General features: G+C 39.7%; 1 protein-coding gene across 2 annotated transcripts; it reads right to left on the bottom strand.

Annotated features, from left to right (window-relative positions):
- Positions 1–670: 670 nt before the first annotated feature.
- On the bottom strand, positions 671–20,764 carry dyrk4 (dual-specificity tyrosine-(Y)-phosphorylation regulated kinase 4). Of its 2 annotated transcripts, none has more exons than XM_044016959.1 (14): positions 20,173–20,764; positions 14,074–14,157; positions 11,189–11,341; positions 10,937–11,087; positions 10,564–10,727; positions 9,112–9,248; positions 7,211–7,351; positions 5,488–5,626; positions 5,195–5,276; positions 4,168–4,340; positions 3,998–4,058; positions 3,600–3,729; positions 3,231–3,388; positions 671–2,303 (listed from the first exon to the last, which is right to left on the bottom strand). In XM_044016959.1, exons 1-14 carry the CDS (start codon positions 20,266–20,268, stop codon positions 2,065–2,067), a joined length of 1,908 nt encoding a protein of 635 aa, XP_043872894.1. In that variant the 5' UTR covers positions 20,269–20,764; the 3' UTR covers positions 671–2,064. The 2 variants fall into 2 exon arrangements, with proteins under 2 accessions (XP_043872894.1, XP_043872895.1); XM_044016960.1 differs by lacking the exon at positions 20,173–20,764 and adding an exon at positions 16,474–16,874.
- Positions 20,765–21,501: the final 737 nt, after the last annotated feature.

Genomic DNA, 21,501 nt, shown 5'->3' with positions numbered 1-21,501 from the left:
ACATATTTTAAGTCTAATGAAAAGAATGTTGATGTTGTAAATGTGTTAATCTTCTATGATAAATTTTACATACATACATAGAGGATGACAAAGGTTTCTCCCAACTTCATGGCCTTTCAACATGAGTTTGAGGATTATATTAAGACCCTCAAGTTTGAGTGGGAAAACTGTGAATCTCTATCGTATTCTCTTTGTGAAGGATTTTGTTGGTTTGTTATCTGTTCTTTTTTTATATACATATATATTTAATTTCTGTTCACTTCTGATTTTTCCCCCTTCATTTTTATGTTTCATGTTGTATTTTTTTTGGAATATTTTCTAGTCATCAAATACTGTAACAGTATGTTATATACAAGGAGTACAGATCTGCTGTTATGTATGTTTGTAATACAGTTTGTCTAAAATAGTTTTGTCTTCAATATATTCAAAGATATTTTACCTGAAAAGTTAATCATACCAATAAGTTATGTTTATTATTTTTAAATATAGACAGTACATAAACACAAATGCACTGTTTTTAAACTATTTTTAATTCATGTTTCCATTTTTTTTTTTTCACTATTGCAGTGTAATAATGTTATAAAATGGTTTAACCTGCAATAGATTGTTTAGGACTCAGTAAAAACTACAGTATGGTGTGTGGTACAAGAATATGAATTAAAAAAAAGAATTTTGTTTGTTGAAACAAAATTTTATTTCATCATAAAAGACATAAAAATTACTTTTCTCGACTTTTTCCAGCTACAAGCCGTCATCTTGGGATCTCTGGTTGCTTCGCTGATAGTGTCTATCTCCAATTTAATTTGGATTTCTGTTGGCGAGTTAAGACAAACAACTGTACAAGGAGGGTAAACAATTAATGTTTCATCATGTCCTGCAACATTAGTAGAGACATCACTTTGCCAGATAAAGGGATCCTGGCATGGTCGTCAAAACCCTTAACTGTCTGACAGGTAAGAATCCAACGTTTTCTAATCCAGATCTAATCCAAGAGTAAAGTGCAAGATTTCTAATACTGCAAGGCACAAACTATCGATAGTAGGATTGTCTTTTCGTCTCTAATATAAAAAAATATGAATAACACAAACAAAAACTGTTTTCTTACAGTCACGACACAACAAGTAAAACCTTGTCTAGACCCTCAACAAATACCTTAAAATAGTTCTGTATTACACGTATAATTACAACAGAAATATATATACTGTATATACAACGGACTCAATTAGAAATACACATTGTATGACTGTTAATTGAATAGTTACAGGAATTTTAAACATAGGATCAATCACATTTCATAATAAATAAGTATAATGATGATTGATTGATCAATCAGGACAGTGACTGCCAACTTCAATTACAAAGTACACAACAAATTATTTCTTAGTTAACATGATCAAAAAAAACACAACGTTTTGGCTCAGCCTTCATTGCAAACAATTCTTTCATGAAAGTAAACTGAGGATAAAATGTCAAGCAAGAACAGATGAGATACTGCTTTTACTTCACGAGGTAAAAATGTAGTCATCAAACCTGTTTTTTTGTTTGTTTTTGTTTTTTAGAGATGTCAATGCGCAGCAAAGATTGGGTTCAATAAATAATCCAGAAGACAGTAACAGGAGACGGTGTTTTGAATTTCATTAAAACTCAATGAGGACGTCCTCCCGTGGCAGACAGCTAGTTCAATGACATCACTGTCACAACAAACTAAGAGCTTCACAGAATAATGATAATAGTAATAATAATAATAAGAAGAAAACGCTATGAAATTTAAACAATAAATAGAAGATATATCTCTGCTGATGATGAGTGCGTCCCCTGCCACCTTTGTTCACCGCCTGTAGGAACTGCTTTGGTTTCTACCTGTTGATAGAAAACTTCCTCTTTCCACCTTAAACTCGGGAACTTTCTTGTCTCAAACATTGTTTTTTTTTGACACAGCAGCAGCAGCAGCAACTTTCTCCCATTTACTTGCACTCGCACAAACTCAGTCTGTGGGATATTGAGTCTGAATGTCTGCCAGTGTTCCCACTTGGACATAGACGCAGCCCATCTTCTTTGGAACTGTTACATGATAGGTGGCAAACACTGAGACGGTTCCTGGCTGTCTTTTCTCTCTGTGCCCACTTCCTCCTGAGGTTTGATGATGATATGAACAGGCCGCTCACCGCCTCCTTGCTGTGAGGTGTTTTCACACACCTCCTCCTCTGCTGAAGCGCCAATGGGCCGCAGACGTTCGGTCGCTCCTGTCTCCGAGCTGTCTCTCTTCAGCTTGTCTGCAGTGTTGCTCCCTGAGCTGACGTTCTCTGATGCACACATGGAAACAAAGGACAGTAAATATCATAAATCAAAAACATAGAACCTGTATGTTCACAATCTTAAGAGTAAAAATATAGGGACAATGATATATTTAAAAGTTCATCAATCGGCCCAATTCCTGAATATTAAATTGTATTATATTACAAATACATGAGTATATGAATTATGAATTACTTTATATAGACTGCATGTGCGTTGTATATCTTGTCAATACACTTGTATGTGTATAATTAATTAATTAATTCATATATTATTAGAGTAGACACGAAATGAGTAGAGGAGCATGTTCTGATTTGAGGTTTGGCAAAAATGGTTGAATGTTACACAATAAATCATACACTGACCGGGCCAGTTTATTAGGTACACGTGTAGGTGACCACTTGTTAATGCAATTATTTAATCAGCCAATCAATGTTAGCAATTCAGTGCATATAGATATGGTAAAGAGTGTCGTCACAGGAAGAGGCGTCCCACACACAAATCAAGCCGAAAAGCGCCAAACTGTAGATCACTTAAAACTACTTAACAATCCTAAAAATGTACTACAGAAGTCTGGTGTAAAGTCACTAGTCATTCGTGTGTGTGTGTGTGTGCCTGTGTGTGTGTGTCACTCAGCCATGCAGTGATGACTCCGCCCACGTTAAGTAGGTACTTTTTTTGTAGTGGAGATGCAACCTAATCGTGTCATGTCATGTCATGTCATGTCATGTCTTGTTGTGCCGTGCCGCGCTGTGCCGAGGCGAGGTGAGGCGAGGCGAGTAGAACCGTTGGAAATACATCATTATAGAGAGTAGAGAAACCCAATAATACAAAAAACTGTACAGTCAGTCTTAATGTATACATTTTTTGGGATGGATGTATACAGAACAATTAGATGATTATATATAATATAGTTAAATGGGCTGAATTCGTACCAGGCTTGCCATTAGTTTGTCTTTCTGAGCTGCTGGAACTGTCAGAGGCCTTCTTCACTGTCGGCCTGGTTCTTGGCCGGACTTTGTTGAAATTCCCCTCCAGGATCCAGGCGTGCTGTAGCGCCTCGTCGGGAGTCATACGCTTGGTCGGGTCCCAACTAAAAAGCAAGAAATAGAAATAATAATTTAAAGGCAGTGCTATTAAAGCAAAGTGTATTATAAAGCCAGAGCCAATTTCTCTGCAGTCATTTCAGGACGTAACAGGAATGAAAGAGGAGCTTATTGTAAATAGAGTATATATATATATATATATATATATATATATATATATGTATTCTAAATCAGAAGGTGTCAGCAAAGTTGACATACGTGAGGCACCGTTTGATGAAATCTAAGAATAAAACATCATTCGTTTTCAAAGCGTCCGACAGCTCCTTGGAGTTTGGCCTTCTCTTCTTCCCCTTGCTGTTTGTGATGTTCCTAGGGTTTCCTTTGGAGTCTGTACACACAGAAACACAGTCATCGCACACACACTTTTCCGAGAAGCAGTGAAATAACCAGACACATATTCAAACATTTGCTCTTGTTTTTTAACAATTATTACAATATCATTTAAATGAATGTGAATTTGGTCAAGATAGTTTGAAAAGTGGGGCTTCATATAAAAACTTTGGGGAAACGTTGATGTTTTCTACACAGTGTGATCACTGATAAAGAAAGGAGCCATTGATATGACACGTCACAGAGAGGTGAAGAAAGATTCTTACCAAAGAACAACTTCCTCCTCGATGCTGACTGAACAAAGTCATTCGGAGGCATTCCAAGAACCTGCAAGTCATCATAAACAGCAACCAGATTTTAGAAATATGTCTTTACATTGTTTTTATTGAAAGAACCAGTGTGTCTGCACCTTTAACACGCAAAATAAATGTGTTACCTCCATTATACAAGCGATCTGTTCCACTTCACTCTCTCCCGGAAAGAGCGGGTAGCCCGTGTAGAGCTCAGCGAGGATGCAGCCCAGACTCCACATGTCGATGGCCATGTTGTAGTTGTGACCCAGGATGACCTCTGGGGAGCGGTAGAAGCGGCTCTGGATGTAGGTGTACACTGGTGGAGGACAGTAATATTAGCACAGCAGGCTCACATGAATCATTTTCCAACTACTAATTTTACTCATGAAATATTATGCACTGAAGTTGTTTTGTTTCTATCTTTTTTGTCTATGATAGTTTTGATAGTAAAGTTGTGGGCTTTTGAGCAGGAGCTGGTAGAAAAGTTACCACAAGGATAATTTTTGGATTTTTTTAATATTGTCTTTTCTTACAAAGAATAATGAAGCAGATTGTTCACCCACTAACAGTGAAATGTTTGTTTTTGAAGTTTAAACTACAGGAAATCAATTATTATTTTGGTAACATGATATAGTTAATTTAGTTATTATTAGTTATTATATTTAATACATTTAGTTAAAATAATACACAAAAACCACACTGAAGTGCGGGCTAAAACTAAAGCAAATTTACACCTATAGCTTACAAACTTTTCCTCAACTTAAACTTATTATAATATATTGCATGGTTAAGTTAATTTCATTAAGATTTACAAGCCTGTTTTTAATATACTGCAAGTTTTAACATAATTCAGAACAAGAAATTCCACCAATTGCAATTTGACTCGGCTCAGTGTGTATTGACTTTTACTGATTTTATATAACCTCTGTATATGTGGTGGTAATTTTTTTGTGTGGTGTATCATTTGTATTGTATAATAATCTGTTAAATCTTTACATTTCAGAATGTTTGACTGAATCAATAACAGGTTTGTGAGGGAAGTAAGGTAAAAATTGTCAAAATAATGGAGAGCGGATGAATGACTAAATGGATAATTAAGTAAATATAACCAAGTCATCTCTCTTTCTATTATCCAAACATGCTATAAATACTATTTTCTCATGCTCTTACCTCTTTGTTGTTCATAACAGCTCGACCCAAAGTCCACTACCTTGATGTTCCCCGGTCCTCTCTGAGACAGAAGGATGTTCTCCTGTTAAGAAGGAGAAAACCCCGTCAAACACTGTTGCTGGTGCAATAACACAGCACTCCACAAGATGGAGCAACATTTGCATTGCTCCCATAGGGTGTTTCTGCAGTGTAACCATCAACAGCTGTGCAGACTTTAAGAATATTTTTTTAAATCTTGTTATTCTTAGTCCAGATGTGGCTTCATGTGATACAGATGTGATGATAGAGCGTACCGGTTTGAGGTCACAGTGGATGATCTTCTCCCTGTGCAGCATCTGCAGGCACCTGAGGAGAGCGTGGGCAAAGCGACGAATGAGTGCGAGGCTGAAGCCCTGGAAGTTGTTTTTTTTGATGAGCTCATACAAGTTGACCCTGTAAAAAGAAGAAAATGTGACATGTGGTTAGTTCTTGATGTGGTTATATAACTTATTAAGAGAGAATGCTTTCAGACCTTCACACCTCTGAAAAGTCTGCTCGATTTCCCACATTGTCAATAAAATCACCATATGTCACAGGGTTAAGATTGAATTTAACAATAAGCACCCATGATAAATTGCCGCGTGATAATACACAACTCCATATATGGACATCCTGGGGGTGTGTGTTTATAGGTCACATCTTCAGGCGTTCACAAAATGCTTGTTGAGTCAAAGTTATGATTAACGGAATCAGTAAACTGGAGTAGCGTCACCAAAGTCACAAAATAGACAATTTTTCTTTTCTTTCTTTTTGTTCATAAAAAAATGAGCCACGTTGTGCTTAAAAAAAGAATATAAGACACTCTATATTGCACATTCTTATAGTCTCTGCTTATACGTTTTAACGCAGTAATGGCAAAAGCAACCTAAATTCTCTGTTCTAAGGGTTAAAAGACTCTTAAATCTCAATTTGCCTGATTTCTTTTTTAGGCCACAAACTACGTCCAAATTGGTCCTTAACTTTTTAAATAATGCCTAAAGCCAGATAGAAAAACACTCCTTCGTGAAGGTAACTATTCTCATAACCATTATAAACTGTCCTTATGTTGAATTAGTATTTTCAAGCTCATCTCCCTCATAAAAATTGCACCATCTAACATTCAATCCAATTAAATTTTATTTGTAAAGCACCAAATCACAACCGACATGATCTCAAGGCGTTCTACATAGTAAGGCAGAAACCTTTTCAAAATTATAGAGATCAGAGAAACCCAATAATTCACACAATGAGCACTGGGCATCAGTAGAGAGAGAAAAAACTCCTTTTCAACCGGAAGAAATCTCTGTGAGAACCAGACTCAAACATGTGCAGCATCTGCCTCGGACGTGAACGACACGTTCCTCAAATAAATGCCCCGACAAACCTAGGTCGCTAATTGCCGTCACTATGTGCGTCGCATCACATCCAGTGACTTTCAAGCCCATACTTGAGAATTATCCGATTGATTGATTGAGTGCTCACATTCAGAGCGGGGGACAGAGACACGCCGCGTATCCTCCTGCTATTTCTTGCCACTTGCGATGAGCATAAACTTCTTTAGACTGTGTAACGGGAGCCTTCACACTCCGGTGCAAGACGGGGAAAAAGATAGCGCCCTAATCAAGGCTAACTAAAGGGTTCGGTGACGGTAACATTAGACAAGATGGCGAGTCCAAGACGTCCTCTAAAGGTCAATCAGCCAGCATGATACACCAAACTCAAATAGATACCCGTGGCGATGCATACTAAAATGCAGTTGGCTTAAGGTACACAGGTAATTACTAAACACCTGATTGACTGCAGACATGTAGAGGCAGAGGCAACAATTAGAGACAAGTGAGACGAGCCTTTGATAAGAAAGGACGGCGAGCAGACCGGGGGGAAGGTGACAAACCCTATCTGATTAACAGGTCAATTATTCAGTGACGTCTTTATACTCTCATGTAAGATCATTTTCTGAACACACCGGGGAGAGAGAGAGAGAGAGAATGTACAAACCCCAGGAGCTCAAAGGAGATGCAGAGGTGGTTTCGGAAGTAAAAGTACTCCTTCATGTGGATGACGTTGTGAAGGTTGTCCTTGTCTTTCCGCTTTATTACATCCAGGATCTTCAGCTCAACAAGGGCCTGATGATGAAACCTAGAGGGAGATTTACAGAATTGTTAGAAACTGTAGTGTTAACATCAAATTCAAGGGTTCAAATTCAAGCAGCTTCGCCCATGGCGTCCATTTTTGATCTGTTTAAATGATTGTCCTTGGGATCTTGGTCAAAGTCAGTCTTTGTAATTTTCTTTAGTTCTTTCTTTCTTTGAATTTTCATTTCCCAGCCATCATGTCATCATTTGCTCTCCTCACTCCTTTTTCTTCATGGACTCTCACGTCAACGGCGGAGAGAGACAGTGGACAGTGTCCACAACACTGCTAGTAATTACAACTCGTCACTTGTTCTGCGTAGGCCTAGCCTACGTGCATCAAGCAATGCAGGGTATGAAACAGTAGGTGGCGTCGTAACAAACAAGGGAGACATTTACCTTAACATCAACTTTTTTGCACAAAATTCAAGCACTTTTAATGACCCATGTCTATTTAGGGTGATTTTTAAAAACTTTCAAGGGCCTTGAAACCTGCATGTTCAGAAGTTTGATGTATACACACAAACGCTCCCTCAGTCAGGTCTGATAGTATTGCGTGACAGAGTCCATTGCTGAACATTATTGTTCACAAAGACCAAATAGAGGCAGAAAAACAATATCAACAAATCACCAAAAGTAACGCACTGCAGCTTTAACTTACATTCTAAATCTCTATCTACTATTTGGAGCACATAAACACTCAGAAGTCTCCATTCTGTGTCAACCGTTTATAATCCTGCCTCCAGGAGAATTCACATCAGAGATTTCTCCGTGACACAGTTCACAGTGGTGCATGTAGCACTTTGCACCCATTTCATTTGCTGAATTATTGAAGTGGTGGTAAGACCTGGTGGCTGCTGCTGCTGCCGCTGCTGCTGCTGTTGCGTTTAACCTACATGGACTCAGCCAGTGGCAGCAGCTGAGGGAGCACAGGTAAGATAACACCAAGAGGTTCCTGGCCTCTGTAATTCTAAATCAGGATCTCAACGATTTGGCAGAGTGCTGATATGTAAAGTGATCGTGGCGTGAGCATGTGGGAAAAAACCTCACAACGGGGTGTCGGGTCACATGAATGCCCAGTTTGATTCTTTGAATGTGAAAAAATAACTTGTTTCTATTCAGTAGCATAGTAACATCGCTACACTAGCAGTTTAAAGATTGGTTCCTATGATGGTTTAACCAATATGAATTGATCTGAATGAATAAATATTTCCATGATCCTTTTTTTAACAAATATTAGGTAATACCTTGTTTTTTTAATTGGTGTACTGCCAGAGTTCTCCAAATCAAAGATTCTTAATACAACTTAGGTGATTAAGTGATATAATGGGGAATCAATAAAGATTCTAAGACGTAGACAACTTTAGTTCCTGCAACTGATTTTGTTTGTGCAGCTGTTGATCTCCATGTTATTTCTAACAGTACCAATTTTTAGACATAATTTCTGTAATCCTACATCATTTTTTGATTGTCTGGCATGTAATAGGCTCTTTTGTGGGGACTACAGCATCAGGCTACAACCTAGCATATTTATATTTGAATGTTTATTAATATGCAATGTCCCTTTCCTTAAATAAAATAATATTAATGATATTAATAACCTAAAAAAGCCTATTTTTTGAAATACATGGAAAAAGACACATGGCTATTGGCTGGAGACATTACTTCAACAATCTCATCGCTAAGCTCATCGTGAGCTTACTGTTGCCATGGGTACATAGAGGAAGCAGCGAGAGTTTATCAGTATATCGTATTATCATAACTCACCTCTTCTTGTTGCGTATCATCTTGATGGCGACGAGTTCATTGTTTTTGTGGTCCAGACATTTTAGGACCTGCCCAAAGGAGCCTTTCCCAATCACTTCAAGCACCTCGAACCTGTAGCCTATGTGGTCGTGCAGCACCTGCAGGAACAGCGGGAGCAACAGCAACGACACTGAGCATCAAAAGAGAAGTCACTGACAAGAAAAACATCCAGGTAAAGACATAAACTATATAACCAGTGAAACATACTGTTAACTTATAATGTAGGCTACAGAAGGTTTCATTCAGCATACAGGTTATCTAACACTACAACTCTTGTTTCTTGAAGACGGTTAAAGGAATACTTGCATTTAGCTTTGTATTACTAGAATAGGGCTAGTATTTTTGCAAAATTGTGCTTCCCAAACTCAGTTTCACCTGAGTCAAGAAATATCTTCATTCTTTTCTTTGTTAGGTGCCCACCAGTGACACTTGATCCTGTTAGCCTAACTATTAGCAAAGATGGCGGACACTGTTTACATTCTGGGTCTACGAGTGGGTCTAAAAAGTGCAGAATTAGCGTTGCAGTTTCAAGCCTCGGACCAAGTGTCACTGTTGGGCACGTAACAACAAAAAGAATGAAGATATTTCTGGACTCAGGGGAGACTGAGGTTGGGAAGCACAATTTTTCAAAAATATTACCCCATTCTAGTAATACAAAGCTAAATGCAAGTATTCCTTTAAGGCCATTGTCACGTTGATTGGTGACCTCGATGTAGTTAATTGTGAAGAGTATTCAAAACAGTAGTCACATCTGTAATGTGTTTGCCAACTAATTACTCACAGGGATTTGTATGTTTACACAACTAGGGCTCTGTGTGCTTCACTAGCTAAAAAGGGGGTGTGGCCTATGGCTGTGCCTCACGGGGCGGCGAGTGCAGTGCACTCTGGGAGTTGTTGTCATTGTTGTCAAAAATACATATGCTGCCTGCCCTTCCTTCAAATATTATTTCACATTCAAACTACATAGATGACCCAGTTTAGATAAACATTCGTCTTTACAGCGGTGAATTAACATTTGACATGACATTTATACAGTGTGTGTGTTTTTTCTTTTTTGTTAACAATAGTTACTTGAATTGATAGTCTTTTTGTACTATTAAAGGATGACATTATACCAGTGTGTGGCAGTCTTTTTCTTTTTTGTAAGATGGTCAAGGAACCTGGTGACACCTGGTGACACTCTATGAAACCAAGCGTAAACTCAGATTAAAAAGGCCTTTTTAAACCTGTGGGTTTGTGTTTAATCAGCATTTACTTGTGAAAAGTGAGATGGTCGTTGATGATTGGTGGCTTAAATTAGATTTAATAAGGTGAAACCTATAACCTGGGGCAATGTATATAAAGTGCAATATAAATACAGACTATTATCTGTCTTTATATACACTGTACGAAGCAACGACAGTGTCAAATTACCCTGATGTAGCTTCCGTGCTCGTCGTCATATCCAGAGTTTTGTGGAGTTCCTTGGCAACCTTCGATTTTCTGACAGCCCAGACCCATGAACCAGATCTCTGAGTAGTCCATGATTTCCTCCTGCTCAAACCCTGTCAGCCGGTCCTGGAAGTTCTTCAGTGCTTCTGCAACAAGAAGTGAGAGGAGGAGGAGGAGGAGGAGAAGGAGGAGGAGGATGAATCATTATCTTATTGATTGTCTTTAATGCCAACATGCTATTATTATTTTTATTTTGTTTGTGAGCCATGTTTACTCCAGAAGATTCAAACTGTGAGATAACATCTCGACAGCTTTCTAATTTTGTTGTTTTCTATTTTAATCCTTAAAAACATACCTGTGGGTGTCATGGGTAACCTCTGACCCTCATATGCCTTCTCCTTCTCGACTTTGTTGCCGACGATCTTGCTATTGCGAGAGAATGGCACTTTGTCCATTGGTGTGCCAAATCGCGTGGTGAATGGCTGGGTGGGCTTCGGCCTCTCATCCTGTCCAAAGAAAACACACACAAGGGGAAAAAAGGGGAGTTTTATGTCTGATATTTTTCCTTTCTTTAGTTTTAAGCTGTAAGACCAAAGAAAATGCTCACCGAGTTTGACTGAAAGTTGTTTTGACCCCCTTTGTTGGCAATTTGGGGCAGGATGTTGTCCGACTGCTGGTGCTGGTTTTTGGCATTGCTGACCACGACCTGGACCACCGGTGGCTCCAGCTGAGGCAAAGTCCCGACACCAGAGCTGAACTTCTGCAAATCAGAAGGCGTTGTTTAAATGTTTTACTGCTTTCAATGGGGACACATTGTAAAGATTTATAGCAGCATTGGTATTTAAAGGTCCAGTGCGTAGGAATTGCTGACATTTAATGGTGAGACAGCAGACTGTAACAGACAGAGGACCGTTCTGCTCATTCTTCAGCTGCTGACAGGAAACTATGGTGGACTTTATTTGCATAGCAAGCCTCTGCTTCAATACACAAAACACACCCTAGATTGTTATAGGTATTCATGCTGCTGTAGAAACAAGGCGACACAAGATGGTGGCGCTCTCTAAGACAACAAAAACTAAATAATTTTTTTTTTCATATAAGGGCACTTCAATGTGCTTCAAATAAAAACAAAATAGCATTTACATTTTTTAAAATGTACACTTTGAACAAAAACACAATTAATATATGTGATAAAAACAACGAAAGACTAAATTAAGCATAAAACAATAATTTACTCTAAAATCAATTTTTTAAAACAGTATTAAAAGAATGTAAAATGCAGGATTTAAACCGGGATTTAAAAAATGTTCTCATTTGGTGCTGATTTCTGTTCTTTCAGTGCTTGAAAACAATTTTACACTTACACAGACGGGTAGCATACTTAGTTTCTGTCATTAAACCGCCCTACATGTTACACACTGGAAAAACAATAAGAAAAATACTTTATTTTATACAATACAATACAATTCAACAGTCAGAGCCCATGAACTCCCACTGGGCTGTTAAAATATTTATTTCTGAAGGAATATAGACCATATATAACAAAATGGACATAGTCTTAGTTGATCTTTGAAGCTCCAAAATTATATTTTTAGTGGCACTATATCAGTTTTTTAAACCACAAATGTCCAGAGATCATCTGCAACGAGACATCTGTGGGACGGTACACTCAGTGATGCTCTTCATCCTCTATTTCCCTCAATGTTGGAACATCATTGACTACAAATAAATTAATTGAAGTTGCCCCCTGGTGGCAACTTCCTCTGCTTCACTTATTACAAACACTGAACAGCACATCCAGTAGAAACCATTACAGAGACAGAGCCAGGAGAAGAATGCTCACATGTGACGTCTCTATGCATTATTCTAAGCTTGTTGCAGCCCCTTCATTTTCTCAGTTCACGTCTTGTTGGGCTACACTGTTTGTGTTCTCAGTTTGTGATCTACATCCCATTGCAAATCCACGGTGGCTCAGGTGACCAGGACCTCCCCCCCCCCAGCAGCAGGCGGTGGCTGGAATTACTGATCAGGGTGAGAGTGAAATGGGGACAAAGGCCTCTTGGGTCTGCGTCCTGACAGAGTCTGTCTGTGGCGGCTCTGTAGGAGACGGTGAGGAGCAGCGACCTGCGTTTCTCTGGCTGCCATTCTGCGTGCTCTGTGACACACGATTACACGTGTCGCAGCTTTGAAAAGGCTCGGCTTTTGGCAATGAAGGTCAAAATTAGACTTCTGGGTCTGGGCCTGTGTATGTTTTTAAATAACATGCAGAAATTATTCATTTACTTTTTCAATATGACACTCAGATATTAGTAGTATAATCAATTTCTGCCATTCAACCCCTGCAGGTGTTACACACTGGATCTTTAGCTATGTATATACAGTAGCTTAATTTTAACCAGTGCACTCATTTGATTTCACTGTATAAATACACACTCACAGTCAACCTTAGAAAAGTATGAGTTTAAAAAATTGCATTGCAGCGCTTCATTTAGACAAACTCAGCTACTGCTACTGTGTGACCTTCAGCAGTGTACAGTATTAGCGACACATCCAGTCTTCCACATTAATTATTAACCGCAAAATCCTATATATACAATAGACGTCCTGATATTTCCCACGTCTTAAGAGCTGCTGCGGGATCTGCCAACCTGCTAATGACGCATAGAGATAGAGCTAAATATAGTTGCTTGCATGCAGGCAGAGGAAGTAAACACAGTTATTCGCCTGTATATAACTGCGGTGGGGGGGGGGATCTATGATATGTGACAACATGTCAGCATGTGCAGACATATGTGTGCAGGCATGTCCACTTTCAAGCCCTTTGGGGTCAATAATAAATATCTCGATGGACGATCTTAATGTTTCACAAGTCTCAGGTGTCAAGATTTGCAATTTTTCAACCAGGTGTTTACAGACGTCAACTGCAACCAGGCTCCTGTTGGTCTCAAACTGGTGTCCACTCATATGTCATTTTCCCTCTAAACAGAACAATAATTGACATGTTCTACAGCAAAAGACCCGATATTGGCAAAATGTAGTGGGGAAAATTGGGGCTGAATTTAGAAATCAAGGGAAAAGTAGACACTTGCATTCAAACAGAGCCCCCTGGTGGCTATTCAGTATATGTTTACTTCCTGGTTAGCTTCAACCAGCAAACCAGGACTTTTCATATACATATCTGTTATTATGAGGCACTTTCCTATAAGGAGCTGCTTTGTTAACGTTTCAAAATCCTTATTTATACTAAAAAGTAATAATCAGAACAACCCAAAAATATCATTCATTTAGCTTATTATAAAACCACTGATTTATTCTCGTGTAGTTTCACTGCACGTCTCACGCCACGTGTGTAGGTGGTGATATGATTCAAACGTACGTTACATAAGTCAAACACTGAAGGGAGAAGAAGGCATTGTGATGCTGCTGCGTGTTCTGGGTCAGCGGCTACCGCATCTTGCGTGGGTGGATGTGGATGTGGTTGTGAGTGCTGACCTGTGAGCAGGGTCGGTTTGTTCCAATCCTGTTTCCCTCTGCTGGGAGTCTGTGCGGGTGAGGGAAAGCCTCCGGTCGTGACGTCTGTGGGACGAAAGTGGGTGATTCATAAAAATTGTTATCTTTATTTGCATCATGCTAGAAATAATAAACAAATAAAAAAACAATCTGGGGGACCACAATTTCTCTCTCTTAAGGCTTTATAGCAGCAAGTCTGCCTAGATATACACACACACACACACACACACACACACAGCCTGCAGGCAGCTCAGCAAGGCTGCAAAAAATAATGCACCATGATCCTAAAATAGATCACTTCTACAAAACCCAGCAACAGCAGTGCTCTCACTGCATCCAGTGCTGGTTTGTGCTCCTGTATTCTGGCAGAGAAGTGGACACGTGTCTCCAAGACAAAAACCTGAATGACTGTGTCCTGAATGAGTTGATCAAAATAGAAAAACAACAGCAGCTATACAAACACCGAGCCAGCTTTTTCCACGTGCCTTGTTAATCAGTGGGCGAGCTTGCGACATGCGCTCGAGGACACCATATGGGCGAAGTGAAGCTTTAGTCCCATCTGGGGATATGTGCTAAACCCACTCTGCCAGCCTGGCAGGGAGAAAGAGAGGGATGGGGACAGGATGAGGCGGGGTGTTGGGGTGTTTTAATCTGAAGCTATAACCCAGATTATGAGTAAAAAAAGGCAGCATGGTAGAACGTTCCAGCTCCAGCACGGGTTCAGTGACCCGTGCGGGCATCAGCAAAACAGGAGGAGACATATTTCACACAATATTTACAAAATTAAGCAGGACACTGGACAGTTTTGGAGTTGGTAGAATCAAATAATCTCACAGAGCTAACTTCTATTTACATTATAAACTCCTCAGATTTATCCAGTGTTCATCCACTTTTGAGCAAAATTATATTGTAATTCATATGTTTAATATTTCATGCGTGCAATCTTACAAAGTTAACAGTAAATATTTAACCCACACTATTTACTGAATATACTGCTTTATGGGATTAATAAAGAAATATCTATTACTTAAATTAACTTACCTTCTCTTGTCTTATCTTTTATCTTATGTTACCCTATCAAATCTTTTTCTTATCTGATCTTATCTTTTCTGACCCTATCCTATTTTATTTAGTCATATCTGACCCCAATTTATGTTGTCTTATCTAATCTGACTGTACCTTATCTTATTTTATCTTACCCCATCTTTAGCTTGTCTGACTGTATCTTATCTCGTCGTATCTTATTTTATCATATCTTACTGTATCTTGTCTTATCTTTTTCTGTTTTATTTTATCTTAACTTGTTTTACCCTATCTAATCTTATCTCTGCTCTGTGCACTGTGGCAGGTTTGCGTCCAAAGCGTCACGTGTAAAAGTACGCTGTGTAAATCTGGCTACTTGGAAACCAAATGATCTCCAGCATTTGGCAACTATAAAAAGAATATAGAGATGTATGGCTACAATGAGGATATCTATATATTGATGCCTAAAATAAAATAATTCCCTTTTACATGTAAAAGTCAATCAAATGCAATTTATTTGTCTTTCCTGTGTTTCACTGCAGTCTATCTGCACTCAGGTGTCACATAAGTAAATTACTGAGTTAAAACCATGGAAGTAAGTCAAGAACAGTGCCGACTCTCAATCCAAATCTTTGCAGGACGTGTGGGACCAGCGCCTTTAGATCACAGTGTCCTCCAGGCTCAGTTTGTTTCAGAGTGTCAACAAAGCAATAAAACCACAAGTAACTGAGTGTAAACATCAACAAACCGTGCTCATTGACACGTCCAGCTCATTTTTCTTCCCATAATCAACCTGTCACTGCAGGGAACGACGCGTTCAGAGTCACCACATCAATCCAAAGTGGCATCAGTTGTTTTTGTCATTTGAAAAAAAGTCTAACACAAAATCCCCCAAAACAGTAAATGTTTAAATTTATATCACGTTCCATGTAAGGTGTGAAAAATACACCGGAACACATATAGACCCTCAGGATCTGTCAGCACAACAAACGCTGGAATAAGGAGGCTAAACATCGACTGAAATAGAAATGGATCAGATTTTTCACCATGACTTGGCGAGTGATCAGGAGAAAAGGGGGTGGAATATGAAATAAGCATTCAAGTGGGATCACTTGTGGAGGAAAAATACAAATGTTTCCAAAAGGGAGACATTCTTGGAAAAATGGAATAAAAAGGTGCTTGTTATTGCATGGAAAACTTAAAATCTGATTATAAATGAGATATTATAGGAGGTTAAATATGGTTAGAACATCATGAACTCTCTCATTGATTAGTTATCTAGAATAATAGTGTAATAATAAAAGAAAACCACCACTTAATGCCATCATATACCATACACAGTATCTCAGAGTGTCTCACCTTGTTGTTTATTTCTGGCAACATGCTGTGTTGTGTTTTTCAGTGTGAGTCTTTACAGCTCTTTGAGAATCCAAACACACAGAAGAGATTATAAAATCCAAGAGAGAGTCATTTTATTCCAACTCTGTCTGTCAATCCAGCCTCAGAGCAACAGAGACGCTGATGTCCACGCATCCAACACCGAGTCTGATGAGTACAAATCCCGATGACTGATCACTTCCAAAGACCCTAAGAGCTGCCGCGCTGCTGGTTTTACGCGCTCGAACAGTGAATGCGCTGTCGTCAGAGAAAGGGATTAGCGACCAGAGACAAGCTGTTGAGGTTTTCTGCGCCTTGACGCGCTCTGCTAAGACACTGAAGGAGCCACCTGTTCAGGTTTCTGCCGCTGACAGCTGCCTCTGTCCAGATTTAGATTTGGTTTTATACCCGTTTGCTCTCGTCCAGGCACCGACACCACGCACTGTTTGTGTGACTGATGCGCTCTCTGTCTCCAACACAGCGCAGAGAAAACGGGTTACACCGACGCACGCGTGTGCGTCGTGGCCACACGGCACTATCGTCTTTCTCCACTCAAGTCAAACAAACTCGAACATTCCACTTTCTCAAGAGTCGTTAAAGCAAATTCCAGCTCTGTGACAGATAGAGTTATAAAGCAAAGGAAAACCGAGCATGAGCTTCAGAATTTGGCAGTTTTTTTCTGACAAAATTATGAAACAAATGTCCACATTTTTCAATTCCATGTCTTCACAACATCTAATGGGTATGGAAACACGTTTCCGCCACTTGAGAAATACATATAGTAATTCAGAATAATGAGAAAGTAAGTCAGAATAATGAGAAAGTAAGTCAGAATAAAGAGAACACAAGTCATAATTTTGAGAAAGTAAGTCAGAATTATGAGCTAAGTCAGAATAAAGAGAACATAAGTCAGAATTTTGAGAGCTAAATGATTATGAGAAAGTAAGTCAGAATAATGAGCTAAGTCAGAACAATGAGAAAGTAAGTCAGAATAATGAGCTAAGTCAGAATAAAGAGAACATAAGTCATAATTTTGAGAAAGTAAGTCATGATTATGAGAAAGTAAGTCAGAATAATGAAAAAGTAAGTAAATTATGAGAAAGTCACAATTATGAGATAAATCAGAAGAATGAGAAAGTAAGTCAGAATAATGAGCTAAGTCAGAATAAAGAGAAAATAAGTCATAATTTTGAGAAAGTAAGTCATGATTATGAGAAAGTAAGTCCGAATAATGATAACTTAAGTTAGAATAATGAGATAGTAAGTCAAAATGTTCCACATTTTGTAATGTATTCCTAATAAGATTTTGATATTACATCAATTAATTAAAAGGCACAAATAGCCAACATGAGGAAACTATCTCAATAACAGTAACCCACTAGTCATCTGGTTTCCATAGATTAATTCCTAAAACTTTGTTTTTTTTAAAGCAGGATCTTTACCCTAATTTAACAATTTCATTGTGATGGTTAAATGTCTTGTTGCGGAGGAAATTAAGGGCTGAGTGTCAGCAGTGAGCTTTGGATAAAGCTGTAGACAATGGATGGATGGTTGTTTACGTTGGTGTCTTATAGACTCCTCGCCAAAAAAACACTACTACAACTACAACATTTACTAAACAGTGAAAGGACTCAAACATTGATTACATTGGCAAGTCAAGGAAATGAAAAGAAACAATAGATTTCTTAGAATACCAGTTTAAAAGAGCAGTCATTTTTCTAACACTGTCACAATTATTTATCTAGGACATTCGATTATTCCCCCTCTGCAGGAGGGAGAAACACCTCAGCTGCATGTGTAGTGCAGGGGAGATGAATATGATTGGATGACAGTTATGCAACAGCAGTGGCCACTTCAGTAATCAGCCTCAGCCTTGAGGGACAATATGAGCAGCTATCCAAGAAGCCGCTCCTCCTACCCTCATTATTAATCTCGGCTAATCTTCCCCCATATTCCCTAATCTGTATTTCCCTAGTAATGTATTTCAGGAACTAACTGTATGATAAACAAACAGGAACGTCACTGCAGGCTATGGTTGGACATAATGTGAAAGTGCAGCGTACAAGAACTAACATGTGACACACGTTAGGATTTGTACTGTGAAACGGAGTGAATTGTGGCCCCGGATGGTGGAGTGGCCCCTCAGTAGAAAACAGGGAGGAAACAGTGTGCCAGCAGCAGTGGGAGACGGCCCTGATTAGTAACAACAAGTCCTGAAAAACAGGCTGAATATTTCCATGTGCAATCTGTGTTTGGCACTTACATCTATATTGCATCATTGTAGAAATATAGTGAAAGGGAATCTTTCACAAAATAGTTACTTTTATGGAATATATTCCCTTTTGCTGAGGGTTAAAGATCCGGTGTGTAAGAATTAGTGACATCTAGTGGTGAGACTGCAGTGGGATGGGAGCGACTGAATAGTATTAGGCTATAAAAAAAAAGTGATTTTTATTTTAAAGAGATTCACACTTACGCTTACTGAGTCACAAAAAACTATCAATGTCATAGGTAATTATCAAGTATTCACTACTATTTGATTTTATTCAAATAATCTTATTTTCAGGTTTTATTCAATCAAATTCCTTCTAACAACAATCTAAATTTAGCAGTTGTAGTTTGAATATGACTAAATGTGAAACAACCATAATTTGTTTAATTAAGATGTACAAGATTGGTTTCATCAGTTTTCAGTATATGTTTTTCCACCACACTCCAGTGCAGTAGGGGGCAGTAATGTGGGTGAACTCAAAAACTGTGTCATCCAAATGGATGCAAATATAACATACAATTGAAAGTTATAGATCTAAATATGAGGCCTGAATGTTTTTGTGAGGGTAAATGTTACAGACGGGGCCTTTACATTAAAAAAAAGACCAGTCTCTTATACTAAATATAAGGCTATGCTACTCGCAGCTGTAGGTGTAGTTTATGATAAAGACTGGAAACAGGGGGACGAAGTAAGACAGGCTCTGTCCAATCGCTTGCTCAAGGTCTTCTTCGGTACAGAATAATGTCCTTTTTATAAATGTTGGTTAAGAGTAAAGGTGATGATAAAGCAGAGAATGCTTTAGGTTGAGGCTCTGGTGTGACTGACAGCGGATGTAACAAATGGTACAGTCCTCACAATCATCTGTTTTTATTTTATTTTACTCACTCTACCTTTAAAAGTCAGGTCATGGCTGCTTCTCTCTCCCAGTGTGATCTTATTACACAAACTGCTGAACTCTTGCAGCAAATCAGCTGTAGCCTCTTGACATAATATGATATATTAGAGTAGAGTGGTGACAATTACGTGGTGACAATCTTACTCTTACGCATAAAAAGCAAGGGCAACACTCTGACATTTCTGAACAGTTACATATCATCAAATGAGAGTCTGTCGGAGTAAACCTTGGGTAAAACTTGCCTCTGTTTACCTGGGAGAGTCATTATTCTGTGTGCACTTTGTCTCCCAGGTGACAAAGCACTGGAAACAAGTGGGGAAAAAAAAGTACAACTCAACATGGCAAGCAATTAAGCAAAGCACCACAGTGACACAAACAAAGTCTGAGCTACCTGTGAGAAACTCTAAACACAGACCTAAATGCTTGGAATGGGAAATAAAATGCATGAGATTCAGATTTGGGTATAGTTGGAGGGAAAACAAATATTCTCTTCCCATATTGCCTCTAAACCTACCTCAGGTTGGACCCTCCTGTTCCTGCCCCAGCAGCAGTTCTGGAGGAGGAGGAGGTTAAAACCACAGCAGGCGGGTGAGGTCCCGTCTTCCCACATAGCACATCTCACCCATGCTGCTTCAACCACACCCTGAAGCCCACCTCAGCATCCGGGCACCACCATTTCCAACCAGAGTGGGGGGAGGTAGTTAGTCGTCAGGTCAGACATCAAATAGACACCACCAGCGGCAAAATGAAGAATGGTCGTGATGCCGGGCCGGCATTTCCTGCTCCTTCACGTCAGGAAACTGTAAGTGTTGCTCCTTGTCTCCATTTGATGGAATACAAATCTCGACAAAGTTGACAGAACTTCAGTTATCATGTTGATGTTGAACTCTCCACTCCACTCTGGACTTCATCTCTTTCATATATTCGAGTTGAGACCGCGGTGTCTGTGTGTTTTCTTCACCCCCTTCACGTTCCTCCAAACTAATTTACTCTGCTCCCGGACACAGACAGGAGAGAGAGAGAGAGAGAGAGAGAGACAGAGAGAGAGAGGGGGAGAGAGGCAGGCTGCAGGCAGACAATGAGAGGATGCTGTTGCTGTAACCAGTGAGGGAGTGCTTTCTGTCTTATGCTGCTTCCAGTGACGTATGGATGGGACTCAACGAGGGACCCATCCTGAGCCGGAGACGCAGCAGCAGGGGCCTGGCACTCAGCTTCCTCTGAAGGAGGCCTCTGGGAGAGCTGCTGCTGGCGGGGTGGGGTCATGAGACTGGAGAGACAAGGAGAGACGGGAAGATACTGTAGATACACATCCCATCATCCTCCCAGGTGGGCTCTTCATGGGGCTGAGGAAGTCAGACAGGGAGGAGGTACCGCACTAATGGGCCTCCCATGTGGTTAAACAGACGCCTGCACCTTTTCCTCTGCCGTCTCATTTGCCGTTGTATCCTGGAGACAAAGCCGGTGGGGCTGTCACGCCCCTGCTGCAAACCCCCCTCCCACCCTACCCCGCCCTGCACATCTCTGCGCCGTACCTCTTCGTCCTCCTCCTCCTCCTCCTCCTCTGCCGCTCCTCACCTGCATTGCTGCTGTCACAAATCCCTGCGGGATACAGTCTTGCTGACAAATAGTGCGTATAGGTGAAAGATTATCCCACCGCTCCCTGGCTGCTGCTGCTGGCCTCCTGCCTGCTGCACACAGCAGCAAGAAACTGCAGTGTCCACAGCAGTGTCCACAGCAGTGTCCACAGCAGGACAAGACACAGAGGCTGCTGTATGTGAGCGTTATACTGCAGGTAGTTGTTAAGGGAATTTGTCTTTCACTAAAAGGATAACAACACATTATC

Source organism: Solea senegalensis, unplaced genomic scaffold (assembly GCF_019176455.1).
Source record: "Solea senegalensis isolate Sse05_10M unplaced genomic scaffold, IFAPA_SoseM_1 scf7180000014913, whole genome shotgun sequence".
NCBI classification, from domain to species: Eukaryota; Metazoa; Chordata; class Actinopteri; order Pleuronectiformes; family Soleidae; genus Solea; species Solea senegalensis.
Note: the sequence above shows the minus strand (reverse complement) of the source record. Positions and strands in the feature narration are given on the sequence as shown.